The sequence below is a fragment of the Phytophthora infestans genome, genomic scaffold, assembly GCF_000142945.1.
Source record: "Phytophthora infestans T30-4 supercont1.47 genomic scaffold, whole genome shotgun sequence".
NCBI classification, from domain to species: Eukaryota; Oomycota; class Peronosporomycetes; order Peronosporales; family Peronosporaceae; genus Phytophthora; species Phytophthora infestans.
The window spans coordinates 485,039-504,658 of record NW_003303712.1 but is presented as its reverse complement, the minus strand read 5'-3'; the positions used below and the strand labels follow the sequence as shown (position 1 = coordinate 504,658).

Here is a 19,620-nt window from a genome sequence, read left to right as displayed (position 1 = left end):
TCCGCCGCGACAACACGAGGCGCCCCGACTAACCCAGCGGAAGAGACTGGTTCCGCATGCTCGCACGCATGCGGTGGAGGACACAAAGTGCTTGTCTCGCTGAGCGAGCTGTCATGTGTGGCCATTTGCGATCCAGTACATGTACCGCCACTTGCAAAGCCATTGGATCTGGGTGGCCAGCACTGTTCACTGAACAGTAGTGTTCGACTGTACCCATATGACAAGTGTGATCCCAGCCGTCAGATAATTCAGGCTGCTGCAACGATAAGATGGGCTTCGAGATCTATACTTTACACTTTTATATTATGAAGTTATCACACATGTACAGGCCGGGTTGTTGCTTTCTTTTTCGGGCACTACCAGCGCTACGCTGTAGCTCGAGATTCCGAAATGAGAGCAATACTGTACCATAAATAGTTTCCATTGGAAACTTTCCAAGTCCTCGCTGAAATGACAGCCTCGTCGTCCGTGCGAGCTCGATGCGCGACTGGTGCCCCGTTTTGCCCGCTCGCGTGGCAGCGACAACTTTGTTAAAGCAGCGACGCGGCAGCTTGGTCGCGAGCCAACGAACTCGAGCACTTCAACCAGGCTGGGCTCTCCTGGCAGTTGCAAGAAGCCCTGGAAGCTGAGCGGGGCGGGGGCCATTTCGGCGGGGCGGCACCCCAACTTTAATAGAGCGTAGAGTGCTCGTCTTGCCGCAGAATTCAGCTTGTATTGATGGGCACCCTTCGTGTCGTTTTCAAAAATTGCCGATCAAAAATTGTCTTGATCGAATCAGAAAAATCCACAGTCCATCTGCTTGAGTCCAAAGCCACCACCAACCTTTTAGCACCGCCAGTTCGTACATGTAGCAAAGAAGTCAATGCACTGTGCGGAGCTGCTCGCAGTGCGCTCCACTGAGATCATCGTTGCGTGGCTGACAACGAGGCAGCAGGCGCAAAATTGGATCACTAAGACGAGCAGCGGCAACACAAGTCTTCACACTGTGAAGTTCACAGTCAGGTCAGTGGTTTCCGAAATTTTCGCGTGACGATCGCGTCAATGGGTGAACCGTCGCTGGCCATATGGTGCGAACTGACTTGTTTTTTGCCGTCATTTATCGGTAATTTACGCAGCTTCCGTTTTGCCTTGCCAACCGCCGCCCCATTCAGACTCTCCCCCCACTCTGTATTTTTCTCTTGCCGCGGTCGAAAGACGAAGACAGAGCTCACCACCCGAGGCGCGGGCGGTCCCCTTGATAAATAGTCCAGTGAGTCTGACACTGACGCAGATACACTACATCATGCCGTTCAGCCGCCGCTGCTTAGCGCTTCTCGCGCCGTTGCTGCTAGCCTCGGCCACGCAGGCCAAAAACTACTTTAACCAGTCGGCTGGCTACGTGATCGAGATCTCCACGGACGATTGGAGCAACTACGACAAGAATGGCGGCTGTGTGACGTGCCCTTACACGTGCATCGCCCCCACCGAAAGCTATGATGGCACCACAATTAACGCCACCAACACGACCATGACGGCGTCGCTGCCCAGCATCTACACGCAGGTCAAGAGCAACGGCTGCTGCTACTCATCGACCTCCACTACGCAGCCCTCGTGCTCCACGGAGGCTTCCCCCGCGACAGCCGAGAACTGCGGCTTCCTGCATGGTCCCACGCTCGAGTGGCGTATCAACAACGCGCTCAAGCCGCTGAGCGACTCCATGACTGCCATTCTATTCGCCTCTACGGACTGCGAGACCTTCTGGGCCGTCGGGAAACAGAATATCCGCTACACGAGCAACACCAAAAGCATCAAGGGCTCCAAGATGATCCAAAGCGGCTGCTACGGTGACCCCAGTGGCACCCCCATGATTCTCAGTGGCTGTCTGACTAGTCAGCTGACGTACTCGAAGACCAAGACATACACGTGGAAGAACCTGGCCGAGAAGTGCGAGGGTCTCGCTGGACGGTGCGTCATCACCAATGCCGTCTGGGAGAAGCACCTCGAGTGCTGCACGTCGCGTACAGGTCTGGCCTCGGACTGGGACACGACCTTCAAGACGTACACCAAGTCGGCCTCTAAGGCGACCACTTTGAGCGGCGCGGCCATCACGGGCATCGTCATCGGCGGCGTGGCGCTACTCATGTGTCTCATCCACTTCGGCGCGAAGGTGCGTGAACGCGCTCGCCAGACGGCTTTGATGCGCGAGCAGGAGGCCACCGACGACTACGAGGAGATCATGACACCGCTCACCGCGGGCGACAAGCAACCTGTGGCACTGCAGCGTCCCATTGGCCCTGCCACTCTGGAAGTCTCACTTCACGAAGGCGACCAGATCTACCGCAAGAAAGAGGACGAGCTGCTCTTCGAGGGCGACATGTACTAGGTTTTTTCATATCTTTCAGGACAGTGCAACGTCGTTTGAATTGCTTCTTGTCTCGCTCAAATTCATCCCTATTTTGTTTGTCTTAGACTTGAGGTTTTGCATTCGACAGTGTTGCAGTTTGCTGCGACAATTATCTAAATGTGTTGACAGGCAAAAACCACTTTTGACGTGGGGAATGACGTTGCCTTGAAAACGCGGTCAAAGATTTCGTTCTTGCTGGCAATTGTGTATATACTGGCTTCAGCTTAGATGCTGTCTACGTCGTCCTGGCTGAGACCCTCGTAGCACGTGAGACCAGCGGCGTTCTGGGTCGTGTCCTTAGCTCCTTTCGCCTTGAGATACTCAGCCAGATCCGTGTGCTTGTACGCATACAGATAGTGCAGTGCGGTGTTCCCGTTCAAGTTCTGCAGATTCATGTCTGCACGACGACGCAGAAGGAACTTGGCCAGACGCTTGTTGCCCTGTTGGCACGCTAGAATGAACAGCGTGTTGCCGTGGTTGTCGCGTGCGTTGACATCCACACCCTGGTCCAGCGCCAGCTCGAGCTGCAAAAAGAAAGATACCAAAACGTGAGACTGTTGTCCGAAGCAGGCCAATGTACCTCAAAGCCACGTACGCCTTCGAGGTTGTTGTTGCGAGCGCAAAGTAGAGCACGAGCTTCAATCTGCTCCTTGGATTTATTCGGTTGCCGTGTGTCGTGCTCGAATAAGTCGTCGGTCGGCTCTACCGACACTGCTCCACGTCGAGCGACTGCGTTCGGCGTCTCTGCCTGCTGCGAGCGCATGAGTTCGGCCCATTGCCTCTTCTTCTCGTGAAGATCCTCCGCCACTCGCGGCACGAAATGCGCTCGCAGCTCGGGGATGAACTCGGGAGGGTCGTAGGGCGAACAATCTGCGGGGTCCAGCATGCCCACGAGTGTCGCGTGGTTTGTCTGGTTCATGAAACTTGAGCGAGGCCCCTCGGTGTGTGTGCTATACACGGTGCGAGCGAAATTTGGTGGCAAACGCGAAGTCTTGAGTCGTTTCCAGCCTTCACCGCGAGGGTTGACTGGCTGGGGAACCCTAACTCCGGTAGTCTGCGGTAGTTTAAGCTGTAGTTTGGCCACTTTGGCTGCTACCAGAGCCGACTTGGATCGGTCCATAGCTTCATCCACCAGCGCATCCATTTCGTCCTTTAGATCAACTTGTCGTGCGTCATTCTCGTCCTCTCGGTCCTCAAACACGAGACTGCGTCTGCCGGAACGTGCTGCGGCTCGAGATGCCGGCCGGGATCTCGACGTCAAGCCCAGTTTCGCTTTAAGTTGCTGCAAGAACTGTTCGTCTTCGAGCAGAGACCGCATCAACTCTTGCTGAGCTTCTGAATTCACTTGTTGCTTGCTTGTGATAGTGGAGACCGTAAAACTACCAGCGGACAGCTCGCTTCGGGACGTCACGGACGACTCGGACTCTTCGTCTTCGTTTCCCTCGCTTGCCTTCCATTCTTCCGGTTGTCCCCATTGGAATCGTCTCGTCACGGGTAGTCCCTCATTCAACGAGTGGTAGAACACAACACCGCTGGAGTCGAGAGTGATCTCTCGCATCTCCCACAGTCCTTGCAGCTCGACCACAGCCGACCCGGCCATTCTCTGAGCCCATTCCTGTACCACAGCGTCTTCCGTCGTGCTGTTAATTCCGCCTTTGCTGCGAGCTTCAGCTTGGGCTGCTGCAGCCTCAAGTTCCTGCTCTAACCGCTTCTGCTCTTGTCGTTTCGCTTCCAGTGCCAAGCGACCGGCTTCGAGTTTCTGTTCGATCTCATAGAGTTTCTTCTCGTAGGCAGCACGAGCTTCACGCTCTGCTACCATGGCCAAGTAGCTCGACAGTCGAGCTCCTAGTACGTCTGCCATGGTCTCATGGCTCATGAGCGCACTGAAGTAACTGGGGTCGTTGGGTCCACTAGTCAAGTGATTCTGGATAATATACAGCAGATCTTTCTCCACGCGACGTCGACACAAGAGTTTCTCGACGGGGTCTACTTCATGCCAGCAGTATCGACCGCATACACCAGGGGCGTTAGGGTGTGCAATAGTCACACTGCAAAACTGTGCAACAACATCGAAACGAGGAGTGATGGTACCGCCTTGTGTCAGTAAAAGCCAATGTCGGAATGTATGTCGATCTGTAAATTCGCCCCAACCTCGACGATGTCCCACGGGTGACGACGACTGCTCTACGAGTTGCAGCCAATGATCTTCTTCCTCTGCAGCGTCGTTGAGTAGTGTTATGGTTCCAGGTAGCAACTCGTCCAATACTGAGTCTAAGCGTGTACTTCGCAGACTACCGAGACAGGGAGAAACGAAGACCATGACTCGACCAAAGCCTGTTTCGGCCTCTGCAAGGCTGAAGACCGCGGCCTCGAGCTCCGGAGGCGGCATCTTGGAGCCGACGTGCCATGCAAACCACACAGGCGACAGGATCGGTGCGTCCAACGCAAGGACCAGCACCACGAGGATGGCGTTCGAGGACGATAACTTGCTGTTGCGTTCGAATAGAGCCACTGTCTTGGTGTATTCTGGCGGACGTTCCCCTTCCTCTGAAGTTTCGTGATCGGGATCGTACCGCCACCACAGCACAGGCCCATCCCCCACGAGAGCCACTCCTGGCACGCTTTGTAGTGCGTTGGGGTGGCCTTCAGGACTCCATCGACCACAGACCAGCAAACTCAACGGTCGAAAGTCATTTCCTCTTATCGACGAAGGTTTGCGTCGTCGAGTGCTCGTAGTACGCAGCGAGTTGTCTTGCGGCGATTGTCGTTGATAGGAAGACCCACCTCCAATGGATACAACCCGTTTCAACGCTCGTTCAGTCGAAATCGACTGGATCTGTGAATATCCTTCTCGTATCGCTCGCTCGTCTCGTCGATCACTAAGCGCGAGGCTTTCAGGGTCAATGAGCTCGCATTCTTCTTCTGGTGAGTCCGATATATGATGGATGGCAGGTCGATGATTAAAGTGATCAAGATTCGTGAGCCAAATGTGATTCACGTCGAAGACGAACGTCTTTGTCAGATTGCGCTTGCGAGTTTCAGCTTGCGTGCGCAGATTCTCCAGGTTTTGAAGCGTCTCGAACAGTGCACAAATTGGGTGTCGTGTCACGATGGGAATGACGGCAAGACTGGCCTGTTCTTTGGCATTTGCAGTGCCGCGCGCTTCGATCTCTTGTTGCTTCGTTTTTAGTTCCACATAGGCAAACCACAATTTCTCGCGATCTTTCTCACTGCGATACTTGACGAAAATATCATCTGATAGCCAACTTGTGGGTCCCTGCAACTCCATGCTCGTCAGAAATGATAGCGCATCTCCCTCAATACTTTTGGCACTTTTGCCTGTTGGATAAACTCGGGAATGATGTTCACAGCCCGTGATTTTATCAGGTTTGGCCCAGCACGCGTTGCACATTCGCTTGTCAACAGCGTGATCCGCTCGATGAGCTGGAGACGCAGCTCCAGTCGAGTCATGCAGCCCCATCTTTCGCAGTAGCAACGCCACATTATCCACGTTCTGCAGTGTCTTCTTGAGTTTCTGGCCCGGTGACGTCCCAGCTGAGCCAAACCCACCTGTATCGGCGCGAAGCTTCGTCAGCGACTTGTACAACGGCGACTCGAGCAACTTCAGCGCCGGTGATCGTTTATCAGGTGTGTTGTTTGCGCTTGACGCCTGCTTCCCTTTCCGATTGATCGTTGGTAGTTTTAGTGGCGAGTAAATGCTCCCAGGCGGCATGGAAGCCACTGGAGAGCGCGCAGGTGGCAATCTTGGCAAATTTCCGTCGTCACTCGAATCTTCGCTCCGACTCAGTGAACGTGGCGGGTTGGATGATCGCTGGTTGATGCAGGTAGCCCGAGATATCGGAGCTGGAATGACGAGAGAGCCGCCTGATGCATACGTAGCTCGTAGCACTTCCCGCGTAGGCGTGTAGCTTGAACTATTGGTCTCCGGTGCATTTTGAATCGACCCCTTGATGAGTGCCACGCGGTCTCTGGCGGCCTGTTGCTGCTGCTTCTTGTTCTGCTGCTTGAGGATCTTCCGAGCGCTGGACTCGACGCTGTTGAGGAACGTAGTGAGATCGTCCATCGTCCTACAAGGAGCAGCAGACGTCAAACATGGTAATGAGTGCACGTGAAGAGACGCAGCCGTTATTTCTGAAACGTCGCATCGAAAGAGCCATATCATATTAGACAGCCCCTCCATTATCTCAAATATGCTACGCAACTCGATACCTTTTTGTGTATCCGCTAATGCTGGCTGGTGTGAATTCTATCTACCCTAAAAAAATCTACTCACGTCCCACCACTGGAACACGTCAATAAATTCGAAAAATCGCGTCAGTTCTTGAGCGTCACGCGAGACTTGAATGCGTCGTAGCGGCATTTGCCGTATGCCAAAAAGTCAAAGTCGATTGTCGACTGCGACGCCTGGATATAGCCCCAGAGAGCCCAGAACAAGTGACAGGCCAGCGAGTATGTGTTGGCCTCTCGTCGCAGACTTTCGATCTCGTTCTCGCTCACGTCCTTCTCATCTCCGTCCTTACCGGCCAAATAGGCACGACAGAAGTTGCGCTGCTGCTCCTGCGTCGGGTACTTGGAGAAGTCTCCCAGGTGCGGGTTGACCGTCTTGTGGTAATCGTACGCCCACTCGCAGAAGTGGTTACCCAAGTCATACCCCCGGGGGTTATAACTCGTGTACTCAAAATCGATGAGCACTGCGTCACCAGTGTCCTTCTTCATGATGTTGCCGTACTGCATGTCGTTGTGACTCAGGACAATGGGAGATGGGACCTCGGCCAGAATCTTCTCCATCTCATCCACGTCGCTGGCCACCTGCTTGAGGTCCAAAATGTCCTTGAACGTGTCGGCTGTGCACTTGACGCGTGCCACCTCCAGCAACTTGCGGACACTCGAGATGTATGTGGGTTTGCGGTCGATGTCGATGTCCAACTCGTGGAACACACGCAGCTGTCTGGCGATGATGCGAGACTCGTCGGGCAGACGCATGCGCTTGCTCGTGTACGTAGAGCCGTGGATGAGCTTCTCGGCTCTGCCGTTGGCGAACTGGCCTAGTAGCTCCACGCCGATTTTCTTGTCGCTCAACAGCTGAAACAGCCGCGTCTCCTCCACACGCGAGAAGAAAGACTCGGTGCCCTCTCCGTACACGCGCACGAGAACGTCGCGGTCTTTCCCCTCGGGCTTGTGCACTGAGAAGATGAGGTTGGTCATGGCGCCGCCCAGATGCTCTACGTCGACGGAGTCGGGCACCACGTCGTTCCAGGAGGGGATGCACTTGGTCAGCGTAGAGACGATGGACGCCTGTAGCTTGAGCTTGGCCTTGTCAACGATGGCCACGGCCGCCAGATAGGGGGCGACAACCACGGCAGCTTCTGTTGCACTGTCGTTGGTGAACGCCATGGATGACTTGAGGCCAATAGATAAAAGCGAATGGGTCACTTGAGCTTGGCGAGTTAAAAACTGGAATGACGTGGTAGAAAACGCGGCACAGAGTAGTTTCTTCAAATTTATCTTGATTTCTCTGAATTAATTCGTACTTTTCGAAGCTAAATGAGTAAATGCAGGTGCTTTTCTCAATTTTTCAACAGCTGTGGGAAGCTTTTCCGTTGGCAGCGGGCGTTGCTGAGTACATGTACGAGAAGCAAAAGTTGCCATGTGCGGCGAGAGACCGAACCAAAATGAAGAGAAAATGCACATCTTAATTTGTAAAGGGCGTGCTCTAAAAGATAGCGGCGTTTGCTGGACACGCAAGCGCTTTGTGTAGATCGAGCACGTTTCGATTTTCTCCAGCAACGACACCCCACATCGGTTTGATGCCCTCTCTCTCACTCTACTTCTCCCACGAACCTCAGACACACGTGTACACAGCAACATCATTACTTCGAAGAATATGTTGACAGAGGTTTTGATTTTTTAATGCCTTCATGATTCGTGGACACGAATCAAATTGAAGCCAACTAACTGGAAGTTATAGAAGGGCTTCCAATGCGTGACCACCGTTGCAGACAAAGTGTGCATTTTGGTCTCACAAGTTGACTTAACAGTATGCTTACGCCAAACTTTGACGATCAAAGGAATCCACTACGTGTATGCAGCCATCGGCCCTACACGCGGTGGAAGTTCGCGTTGCGTGTCGAGCTCGGCGGCGTGAGAATGGCGTCCATCTGGACGTCTGCGTGGCGTCTGCGCCGATTGTGACGTTTGTGACGAGACCAAACAACAGCGACACTGACGATCACACCCGCGATCGCGACAGCGGCAACGATGCCGGCTACGGGCGCGGCGTTGCTTACAGCGGTGTCTGCTGCACTCGCATTGGCCGTCTCAATAGTATACGATGACGCTGTGTCGGGACTGCCCCACACGCACCCCCAGGCGCCCGACTCGATCTTCTTGCACACACTGTCCTTAGGGGCCACGCACTTACCCATATCATAGCTCGGGAGATAGTCGTGGCAATCACCGACTGCCACGTCGCCCGACAAAGGACAACCCTCGCCTACAGGTTCATCTCCATCTCCACTGCAAATGGCAACTGAGAGGCAGTAGGTGGCGTCACCTTCAACACTCACCTCGGTGCAGTCGTCCTGGTCAGTCGTTGATTCGGTAGGCGCAGGAGTCGCCGAATCCTGGTAGTCCATTGTCTCGGTCGGGGAGGGGGTCACAATTAATAGGTCTTCAGTGGTATCAGTTGGTGAAGGAGTTGGCTTAGAGCCCACGTTTAGTGTTGATTCCTTCGTTTCGTCCCATACGCAGCCCCACGATTCAGTGTCAAGTTTGTGGCAAACACTATCACGCGGAGCGACGCATTCGCCGTTCAGATAGCTCGGCATATCGTCAAGACAATCAGCAACGGCGACATCACCCTTCAATGGACAGTAATACCCAGTAGGCTTCTCGCCGTCGCCGCTGCACGGGAGGCCTTCGATGCAATAGGTAGCATCGCCTCCGACGCTGATTTCAGTACACTCGACGAATTCTGACCCGGAGAAGGAATCACTGTAGTCACTGCCGTCGACCTCGCCTAACAAATCATCGTCGTCAAAGGGGTACGCCTCGTCGCTACCGGACATGCTGTCGAGGTACGAAACAGATTGGTCCGTGGTGTCCATTGCGTTAACCAAAGTTGTTGTTCGTAGATTTGACGATAATCGAGCGAATGCGAAAATGATGTCTCTAATTGCTGCAGCAGCTCGCTTTTGAAAAAGATCGTTGGGGTTCTGAGGAAGACTCCCATAACGGGAACATGGGGCTACAGCTTGCAGTGCAAAATGCCTCCACAAAGCAATTGTTCAAGGAGGAGAAACGCACAATCTAAAACGTCTACCGTCTTGTCAGCTGACCGCAACGTCGAGCGTGTGGGAAACCAACGGCAACGAATGAACTGTACACTTAGTGGCCAGGCATTGGGATCTAGCAAGTGGCTTCCTGTTGCGTAATCTTTGTTTAACTGCTGCTCTTGACACCCTACAGCTCGAGCGCAAGCAGTGCGTCATTGCTGCGTGCACAATCCCAATAAGCGGCACGTGAAGTGCCTGCTTGTGAAAACGGTTCCGTTTCGAGCACGTCAACAACGATTCTTTTGCGGTGGCAATGATCTGACGGTTGAGTTCGTGTGACACAAAAGATAGGGGGCAGGTTTTGGAGGTCGGGGCCAGCAATTTCCTGGGTGATCAATTGCGAGCTCTTGTTTCTCAGGAAGCTGCATTTCAGATCAGGAATGCGAACCTTTTGGTGGCTTCTACCATCGTCACAGTGAATCGCAGTGACGACGATGGTAGCAGCGTTCATCAAGTAAGTTACGCCAGCGTTTCAGCGATGTATGCAAGGAAGAAGCATTTAGGGGTGCTTCTCCACGGTCTTGACCCTCCTCATATGGCTGCTGTCGTATCATCAAAGCCGGCTGGGGGGGGGGAGTTCTCGCAGACTGTTGGTGCAAGCGTTTTAAACCTGTTTGAACTTATATCGCAATTGGACCATCGAAAATGAAATCTACAAGTCTATTATTAACATTGCACAGATTAAATAGGTCGGATCGCAGTAGATACACGGCGACTAGCCCAAAGAGCAAGTTGAAGTTGTCAGAGCCTCTCGCATTCGCTGCGTGTTCTACACACCACTTACATTCGAGCAACGCTTCATTTTTTACTGCTCGAATTTCTAGCGACTTTGGAGCAACATCCGAAACACTTTCATCACATTCGACATTCAGTCCTGTACCATGCCGCGTAGCGTCAAGATGACCCCAGACGCGCCGGGCGTGACGGTCACAGCAGCGGACGGTAGACGGCTGACGCTGCGACGCGGCCTGACGTTTCTAGATCGCCCCACAGCCACCGCATTCTTCCAGGACTTCGCCAAGGCGCAGGGCAAGCGTCTCATCATCAACAAAAAAAAATCTGGAGGCGCTCAATACGAATATGTCTGCGCAAGTCGCGCGCCGCCCTGCCAATTCCGCATTAAACTACTCAAAAGTCGAAGTGCACAGAGCTCGCACTTCTTCGTCAGCTCCTTTATCGCACAGCACGCACCAGACTGCGCAGGAGCTCCCAAACTCACTGTACGACAGGCCGCAGCTGTACTTTTAGGCGACGCCGAAGGAGCGTCGAGTTCCGCTGCAGCTGCCACCGCCTCGAGCGTCAAGGAACTACAAGAGCGACTGCAACAGTCCAGCGGAGAGACGATTTCAGCCAGGAAGGCGTACCGCGTGCGCGACCGGATTCTGCGACTAGCAGCAGGACAATTCACCAGAGGGTTCCAGAAACTGGAGAGTTTATTACAAGGATTCCATCGTAAAAACCACGGAGCGTATGTGGCTTTCGAGACTGATCAGACGTCGGGTATGTTCAAGAGAGCGTTCCTAGCACACCCGTTTGTGGCGGTGTATCAACAGTCGAGAGGACTGCAACCGATGCTCGGTCTGGACACGGCTCCGCTCGTGAGTATGAACTACCGTGGACAGATGTTCGTATTGCAAGGCAAAGATGGCAACAATGAGGTGATTCCGCTGTGTATCGCAGTGGCGCCACAAGCAGACGCCGAGAATTGGCGGTGGTTCCTGATGAACTGTCAGCAGGCGCAGGTGGATTTCTCGAGGTCCATCGTGGTAGCGGATAGGACGAGAGCTCTTGTTGCAGCGACAGAAGGACTGAGATTGCCATTGAGACAGTGTACGCGGCACATTCTCTCGAATCTGAAGATCATGGTCAAGAACCTGGCCACCGTGCAAGTGGAGGACTTGGTGTGGCGCGCACAGGCGGCAGAAAGTGAAGCGGAGTTCAACTCGTGTCTCAGTATGATCGGCTTGACCTGTCCCGCGGCAGAAAACTTTTTACGAGGTATCGATCCGCGTGCTTGGACACTGTTCTGCGCCGCACAGCAGCTCAAACTCTACGGCTGGAACTCGACGCTCTTCTCCGCAGACGACAACAAGGCGTTGCTGTCTCTTGCGCCCTACGACCTCATGCAACATTACATGGAAAAGTTCATGACGCTAGCCTACAATCAAAATGTGAATGCGAAGAAATGGGTCAAGGACGGACGAGACTTCACAGAATACGCAGACAAACAACTGGCAGAGCAACGCGAAGCTGCCAACTTCCAGGTTGTGCAGCCATCGGACGACGGCGTGATCTTTGTGACCGAGTCGCGTTCGTTCCCGCCGAGGCGCTATCGTGTCGACCTGAATCAGCGCGTGTGCTCGTGCGCGTATCTGTTCCAGATGGGCTTGCCGTGTCGCCATTTCCTGGCTGGACTAACTTTCTTCAAGCGTTCAAAGGAGGAAGCAGGCTACGTGGACATATGCTACTGTGTCAGTACATTCGCGGAGCAGTACGGCAATCAACGTGCGAGTAGTATCGAGTTGTTGCTGGAGTCGGAGCTGGAGGAAAACCACGCAATCAAAGCGCCTGTGGCCGCACGCAAGCGCGGCCGTCCCAAATCGAAACCGTCTCCTGCAGGCGAAACGTTGATGACGCCTGCAGTTGCGAGTGCTCTTCTGAATGGCGATACCAGTGTGTTGCTGAATAGCGACGACCCGGGCTCCAAACGACGCTGCTCGACATGCGGCAAGACAGGACACAGCAAGCGCACCTGTGGGCAGAACGCACCTGCCTCGGTTCCTGTTCCGCTAACCAGTGAGGCCGCGGCGCCCAATATGATGGTCTAGATGTTTTTGGTTGTGGTAGGGAGGAGCTACAGTGTGGGTTTTCAAAGAATGTATAAACAGTCGAAGAAAGTTAGTGAACGGAACATTACTGTCCGATAGAGCTTGATTAGATGGGAACAACACACCGCGTCAAGACAAAAGGTCAACGCGCTAACAGAAAAGCGAACACGCAAGCCAGCAAACGTATGTCAACTTCCGTCTCTGAAGAAGTACAGTACACCGCAACAAAGAACTTAATCTTGTAATTTAGGTAGAATCTATTGTGTTTCGATCATCCTGGTTGTAGTGGCAACGTCTGGGTCGCCGACAAATGGAACGTGGTGAAGCTCGGAGTGCGAGCACCAATCTGGCCGCAACTCGTATTATGGAAGCTTCATTGTCAGGACGATCCAGGCATCGCGACAAGTGCACGACCGAGCTCGCGATCTTGCTCTATAAGATGATATGGTCTTTGGTAAGACCCCAGACCACACAAGAGGGCGATGGGGATGACCGCGACGAGTAGGAGCTGTATGCACTGCACACTGTGAGTGAGGAAAACGCAGCGACGTGGCCCCAATTATTTTCTTTCCGAGTATAAAGCAAAATTATTATCGCACGACGATGCTCGGTCCTCTCAAATATCCAAGCTAACTAGGTCCGCTCGCTGTCTTCAATTCTCCAACCACGAACATGCCGTTTTCAAACTCGTTGAATGCGAGATTGATGGTCCTGGCAGCGCTCCTGATGGCACTTCCAACACAAACCGCTGGAAGTGTCGCCATGGTTGTCAAATGACAAATGTATTGCGCACTTCCATCAACGGTTTTAACAGCACATGTATGAAAATATGTGCAGTGTTCGTACTGAGGATATTTGCTGAGTGAGTGTATGTACACTACTTTTCGAAATGGCCACGATGACACGCGTGTGAAATCAGATCCACAATGCAGCGATTGAAAGTCACCCACAAGCGTGTCATATTAAAAAAATAGATCCAAAATATGCGAAGAAGACTACGAACTACATGTAGTAGCTGCTAGGGATCGACAGCTCGACACGCCCGAGAGATCATCCAAACGCGACAGCCTTCTTCATATCGCGACGCGTCCAAGCGTAACAGACCGTAGGCGTCCTACCGCCTTCTGCTCGACCCCCTCGCAATCCCATTTACGGGGTAACGACGTCGACGAACGTGTGCTGATAGGCCCGCTCCGCATCCTCAGCCGAGTGCTTCTCGTACTGCTTGTACAGCGCAAAGCCGGCCACAGCCGCAACGCAGCCCGCACCAACGGCGATGGCGGCAATTAAACTGGCCGACGTACCGCCGCCGGACTTCTGCTCGCTCTCCGCGGCTGCCAGGACAGAGACGTTGGCGGCAGCGCTGCCGCTTCCAGCCTCAACGGAACCCTCGGCACTGGCACTGCCGCCCGACGAGAGCACGCAGCCCCAGGCGCCAGTCTTGATCACTTGGCACGTGGAATCCGCGGGCAGTACACAGGAGCCATCGCCAGAGTGGCTGGCCAGGTAGTCGTGGCAGTCGGCTGTGGCCACGTCGCCCTTGACGGGGCAGTTGGATCCCGTAGGCTCAAGACCGGAGCCGCTGCAAATAGGGCCCTCGATACAGTACGTGGCGTCCTGCATCACGCTCACTTCCCAGCATCCCGAGACCGTCGTGGTGGTGTTCGTAGTTGTGGTGTTGTTGGCGGTCGCAGTGCTGGCTAGGAGCGCTGCTGCCATCGTCGCGATTGTCGAGGTCTTCATCTCTTGGTTGTGTGCTGTATACTTGAAAGTCTGCAAGCTGCTATGAGGCCGAGAGCTTTTGCTGTTCACACGGCCGATGTAAATTCGAGAATGAAAACTAACCGAGAGAAAGATGTGAGGCAAAGGGAAAAGAGAGGGGGAGAGCCTGAGGATCGGGCGAGATTGATCGGGTGTCACGCCCTGATAGAGTCTATCAAAGACGGACGACGCGTCGCAGCAACGCTTCCCGAGCGATACTTCGACAACAATACACAAGTATCGGATATTCGTTGTTGGCTAGCCGTTCATGGCGATCGTCGCAGCAGCCTTCACCTGCAGCATCTTCATCGCTACAGGTAGACGCTCGCTCTCCATCCGAATGGCCCCGAGATGATCACTGCCACCCGACGCGGAGACAATCTCGATTATGGCTTCTGCGTGGTGGCCTCCTTGAAGATTTGTCTGGACTGACACTTTGAAGGCACCCACCAGACATTGCATGGAGACTAAAAATACATGACACTGTTCGGAGCGTGATGGATACTGTACAACTTGTTCATGTACTGAAGTTGCCCTCGCCGACATCTCCAGGATGTGTCCTAATGCCAGTACATGTACTTATTGGCTACGACCCGTCGCCGCTGTCGTCCGACGACTCGTCGTGCTATGTACCGCGGCGCTCAATCTAACGGCGTGAATGGCAACGTCAAGCGGAGCTGCGGTAGGTACATGTAGCTGGTGCGCTAAGAAAACTTCGATAATTACCAAGCCGTGTACACGGTGGCCTGGGGCAATTTGCTTGACGCAAAAGGTATTAGGGAGCTTATCAGGAATGCGTGCGTCGTCAGTGTTGGGCTCCTCCATATTTGCCTGATTACGTCTTGTGACACCTCACTGCAACGACAAAAAAAAGGCGAAAACTGGAGATGAATTTACTAAGAATTTGCGCCCAAAACTAAAATCTCAAAAAATCTTATGATATCGAAGGCGACAAAATGAATACGCTCGCCCCGCCGACGCTGCCATCGATGCTCGCCGTCTTAGGGCGTCACGACGTCCACCATGGTCGTCGTCTCCTCATCCTCCTCGCGCACCTTATTGGCGTGCTGGCGGTAGATTGCAACGCCTGCAATAGCTGCCACGGCAGCGGCCGCCGCAGCGATTGCACCGATCACGCCCGCCGAGACACCACCAGCCGAAGCCGCCTCCGTTCCTGCAACTAACGTCGAGATGGTCGCATTGCCCCACGACTCGCTCCCTGTACCACCGCTGCTGCTTCCACCATTTCCACCATTTCCTCCGTTTCCACCATTGCCTCCGTTTCCTCCGTTTCCAACCCTTAGCCTCCGTTTTCTCTCCAATTTCCTTCCGTTGGCCACCGTTGTTGCCATTCCCCGCTGTTGCCTCCATTATTGCCGCCGTTGCCCCCTTCGCCGCCGCCGTTGCCCCCTTCGCCGCCGCCGTTTCCGTACTTGGTTGGAGCTGGGGTGGGGCTGTCGTACTTGGTGGGGGCGGGTGTGGGGTAGCTGCTGCCAGGAATGACACAGCCCCAGGCACCGGTGTGGATGACCTGGCAGGTCGCGTCCACGGGCAGCACGCACTTGTCTCCGTCTGCGTAGCTGGCCAGGTACGAGTGGCAGTCGACGATGGCTGTGTCGCCCTTGACAGGGCACAGCGACCCGGCCGGGGACGTTCCGGAGCCGCTGCAGATTGGGCCGTCAATGCAGTAGGTGGCATCGTGCTCAACACTGATGGGCCAGCAGCCGAGCTCCTCGTCGTAGTAAGGTTCTGTGGTGGTCGGTGCCGGAGTCGCTGCCTCATTAGCGGCCGCTGAAGTGAGCAGTGCTGCTGCTGCGAGGCTGTAGCTGGAGATCGTCGAGACCTTCATCTTCGTTGTTGCTAATGAATGCTGTTGCTGGAGACTCGAACTGTCGAGTGCTGATCTGTCGTCTTGGTCGCAAAATGCGGAATGAGCTGGATACCAGTTCTTGCTCTGGCAATTGCCACTCACAGTCAGCAAAAGCTGAAAGGCAACCGAGTAGAAGACGCAGTGTTGGATCCAGATCACAAGGAGATGGGAAACCTTTTCACGACTTATTGTCAGTTATTGAGCAATTGCCCCACGCGAGCGAAGTGTGGTCCTGCGCTCTGTAGTCGTCTCGGGTTGCCTTACAGTACCTATGAACATCCGGTATCGTTGATGTAGTTGCGCGATATGGATGCACAATGACACTGTTGAAGACATTTTGTATTACGAAGAGTTTTCAGACAAAGTGGTTTGTCAAAAATCGCAAAAAATCCAGGTTTTGCCTTAAGTTAAAAAAACACTGCATTTTTTCGCTAAATGGAAGAAACAACCTCACCGCTTTAACGACTGCCGCTGAAGCTGCTACAGCGGTCGTTCGGCCCTGAGCTTGCATGCATTATAGCTCGCGAAGCCATTGCATGTTTTAAGACAATAGCTCACTTTTTTTAGCTCTTCGAATGTCCGTTACGTACAATTTGCAAGGATTACTGTAATAACAACTTAGCCACTTCCGAAAAAAATAATCTTGTATTGGGGAGGATTCAAAATTCAAATTGTTCTGGGGGATGCGCAGATCATAGGTGTGGTTACTGTACTACATGTACTATGTAGCACGCCTTTTCTGACAATCTTGCATTGTTGCCAAAGCGCTCTAAAGGGACGATGTCTTAGGAACGAGCATCCTAATGGGTAAGCTTGCAGCACGAAGGTCACTATCAGTGCGTGGGGGGTTGTGGAGAATTTATCGTTTCAAATGATGAGCTGTGACGATTCGTTTGTTCTTGCTTATTAGAGAATTTATTCAGAAGTAAGAGACAAGCGCAATAAACACTGTGTTTGGTCCGCAAGTTGAAGTTGTTGAAGTTGCATCCACATGCGCGGTTCTACATCGTGAGCAGGGACGAGGCGGTTGCACTGTTCGAAAAATTGGTGCTGAATGGGTGCAAACTTTCTGTAGCAGGATTTTTAATGTTGTGCGGAAGGTCACTTGTTTTGGTCAGTACTGTAGAATGAACTCCAGAACACGCTTCAAGCGTCGCTTCAGATCGCCCCACTGTCGTCACCGGCGAGACAGTTGCTTGACAATCGGCCCGGCGCCATTATTGGTCTCACTTTCTCAGCAAGTTGCTGGGCCTTGTCGCCGCTGGTAACTTCCTGTCAGAACATGCATTACTGGTCGGCAGCTTGCAATGGAGCTGACGGCGTGTACACAGGGCCACATTGTCATTAACTGTATCTTAAAAAAAACAAAACATTCGATATTTCGAAACCATAAAACCTTTACTTTTAAGAAAAGAATTATGCTATTCCTATTAGCGATTAGCTGTTAGAGCATCTTAAAAATGCTCTAAGAAATGTATTTATTATCAAGCAAAGTTTCTTCTCTGCAAAGTCCTACCCGAGATCTAAAATCCACGTTTATTATTGTTTTTACCCACACTCAGCTCGATTAAGAATCACTCACTCATCTATAAAGCTCATAGGATTTAGGTTCCGACAAGAAAGTAAGCTCTCTTATCGCTCACGTATTGCCTTAACCTAAACGCAGTACTGTAGTAAGTGAGAGATCAGATAGCTGGCGTTGTCTTGTTAAGGAGGAAGCTGCAAGCTGTCCATGGCGACGTTGAATAACTTGACGGCTTGCTCACTCATGTCCCTGGGAATGTGCTCACCCGATGCCGAATCAGCTCGCCCAAGTGCGGTATTGTCATTGCTTAATCGTTGCCCATGCGGTTCTTTGGCAAGGTAGCCTGGATATTCATCGCCAAGCCACTACAACATCCACGCTCCAAAGGATCCTGTGTGTGATAACTCGAATGTCTGTGGGAGCAAATAAAACTTGCCATCGTAATAATATACTTTTTCACACCACCTGTGACTTATTATCATCTTTTTACGACAGCATTTTTAGCTGCTGCGAGCATTGACAGCCCCTAAAATATATTTTTAGCTGCTGCGAGCATTGACAACCACTATTTACTTTTTATTTTAAGTACTAGAAAAACAGATTTTCTGCAAAACGTTCTACTACCTCCGTCCCACAAAACATTTAACATTTGGTTCCAAAGTGGTACACATTAACATTGGATTGGTCGGTTTATTTTTAAAAGCTACAGCTAATTGGTGGGTTTTCATTAGCCGCTTTAGGATTGGTGGAAAATGAACTAACGATACGTTTAAGATCCACTAAGTTCGATTTTAGCTTGATCTTTCAGATTACCTTTGTGATGATTAGACGATCCATTTGGATGCGTGGAGAAGCTTAGTTTGTGGTTACGCCTTTCTAATTTCCAGCTGCGAAAAACAAAACTAAAAACAGGTCACTTCATAAAAGTGTGGCGAAGATTTTCCCGTCGCACCGACAATGTTATCTTCCACCGGTGGCTTGGTAACGTAGCGCAGCAAAGACGCAGCTGTAGCGCTCGTAACGAGCCTTCGAATGAATGCTTTAACGTGCTATAAGTAATAGCGTACGTAAACGACACGCAATGGCACAAAAATAGAAATGTTAAATATGGAGGTACTACAGAGTACCGTAGAACGAAGCATCGACAAATTTCGCTGTTTCAATGAAATTTGTGATTAAAATCATTCAATCTTGTAATTTGTGAAAGCCTTCTGGAAAATTATTTTATAAATGAAGATTTGTCCATTCGGAAAAGATTACACCACACTGACATCCTGCGCTCCATCACTCAATTATTGATTTTATCCGGACAGGACCCTTTCCTACATGTACAAGAAGTATCAATCTTGTAACACTTCATGTTCCACCGTTTATGCGGACTTACACGACCACCGAAAAACGAATCTTGTCTTTGAGCCCGCCACAAAGATGCGCCGCTACATGATCGGCGTCTCACTCAGCACCGTCGGTCACTGACAGACCCGACTCGGTGCCACCGATCAAGATTAGCTTAAGACGTATAGCTCTCTGCAGGCTTCCACACCGGCCCATGATTCACGGGTTCCATCGTCTTGGAAAGTGCAGGATGAGGCTCAGCCGCGAGGGAAACTTGGGGCAGGAATGTGCCCGTTGAAGATTCTCCTGCTTTTTTTAGGCAAAGCTATGGGCGCAGCATTTCAAGCAGCGCTCAGCTGAGCCAGCTGCGAGAGACGCCCGCAGTGCTTGCGTCCCGCTTTTGTTATCTTCCACCGTTGAGGCCCCAATTATTGAGTCAATGAGGGCCCCTCATGGAGCCTCACTTTGAGGGGCTGAGTCTGGGCCGCTAGGGAATTTTGGACCACGCGTATTTTTGCAATAATTGGGCTGCTGCACAATTGTCGCTACTACAGTACATTGTA

The 19,620-nt window shown here is 52.4% G+C and overlaps 8 protein-coding genes across 8 annotated transcripts; 1 reads left to right on the top strand and 7 right to left on the bottom strand.

Moving 5' to 3' along the window:
• Nucleotides 1-28: 28 nt before the first annotated feature.
• Nucleotides 29-645, bottom strand: PITG_17006 (uncharacterized protein; the record flags this gene model as incomplete). The annotated part of the gene is made up of 2 exons (XM_002897168.1): nt 29-207; nt 327-645. 2 exons carry the CDS (start codon nt 643-645, stop codon nt 29-31), a joined length of 498 nt encoding a protein of 165 aa, XP_002897214.1.
• Nucleotides 646-876: 231 nt separating this feature from the next.
• On the top strand, nt 877-2,447 carry PITG_17005 (uncharacterized protein; the record flags this gene model as incomplete). The annotated part of the gene is made up of 2 exons (XM_002897167.1): nt 877-1,067; nt 1,152-2,447. One exon carries the CDS (start codon nt 1,283-1,285, stop codon nt 2,360-2,362), a length of 1,080 nt encoding a protein of 359 aa, XP_002897213.1.
• A 160-nt stretch (nt 2,448-2,607) lies between these two features.
• Nucleotides 2,608-6,467, bottom strand: PITG_17004 (uncharacterized protein; the record flags this gene model as incomplete). Its single annotated transcript, XM_002897166.1, has 2 exons — nt 2,608-2,907; nt 2,979-6,467. The coding sequence occupies 2 exons, from the start codon at nt 6,465-6,467 to the stop codon at nt 2,608-2,610; spliced, it is 3,789 nt and encodes a 1,262-aa protein (XP_002897212.1).
• A 202-nt stretch (nt 6,468-6,669) lies between these two features.
• Nucleotides 6,670-7,798, bottom strand: PITG_17003 (choline/ethanolamine kinase, putative; the record flags this gene model as incomplete). Its single annotated transcript, XM_002897165.1, has 1 exon — nt 6,670-7,798. One exon carries the CDS (start codon nt 7,796-7,798, stop codon nt 6,719-6,721), a length of 1,080 nt encoding a protein of 359 aa, XP_002897211.1.
• A 704-nt stretch (nt 7,799-8,502) lies between these two features.
• On the bottom strand, nt 8,503-9,556 carry PITG_17002 (uncharacterized protein; the record flags this gene model as incomplete). The annotated part of the gene is made up of 1 exon (XM_002897164.1): nt 8,503-9,556. One exon carries the CDS (start codon nt 9,508-9,510, stop codon nt 8,503-8,505), a length of 1,008 nt encoding a protein of 335 aa, XP_002897210.1.
• Nucleotides 9,557-13,474: 3,918 nt separating this feature from the next.
• Nucleotides 13,475-14,387, bottom strand: PITG_17001 (uncharacterized protein; the record flags this gene model as incomplete). The annotated part of the gene is made up of 1 exon (XM_002897163.1): nt 13,475-14,387. The coding sequence occupies one exon, from the start codon at nt 14,307-14,309 to the stop codon at nt 13,716-13,718; it is 594 nt and encodes a 197-aa protein (XP_002897209.1).
• Nucleotides 14,388-14,585: 198 nt separating this feature from the next.
• PITG_17000 (uncharacterized protein) lies at nt 14,586-14,873 on the bottom strand (the record flags this gene model as incomplete). The annotated part of the gene is made up of 1 exon (XM_002897162.1): nt 14,586-14,873. The coding sequence occupies one exon, from the start codon at nt 14,871-14,873 to the stop codon at nt 14,586-14,588; it is 288 nt and encodes a 95-aa protein (XP_002897208.1).
• A 569-nt stretch (nt 14,874-15,442) lies between these two features.
• On the bottom strand, nt 15,443-16,176 carry PITG_16999 (uncharacterized protein; the record flags this gene model as incomplete). Its single annotated transcript, XM_002897161.1, has 1 exon — nt 15,443-16,176. The coding sequence occupies one exon, from the start codon at nt 16,174-16,176 to the stop codon at nt 15,628-15,630; it is 549 nt and encodes a 182-aa protein (XP_002897207.1).
• Between the last annotated feature and the right edge of the window lie 3,444 nt (nt 16,177-19,620).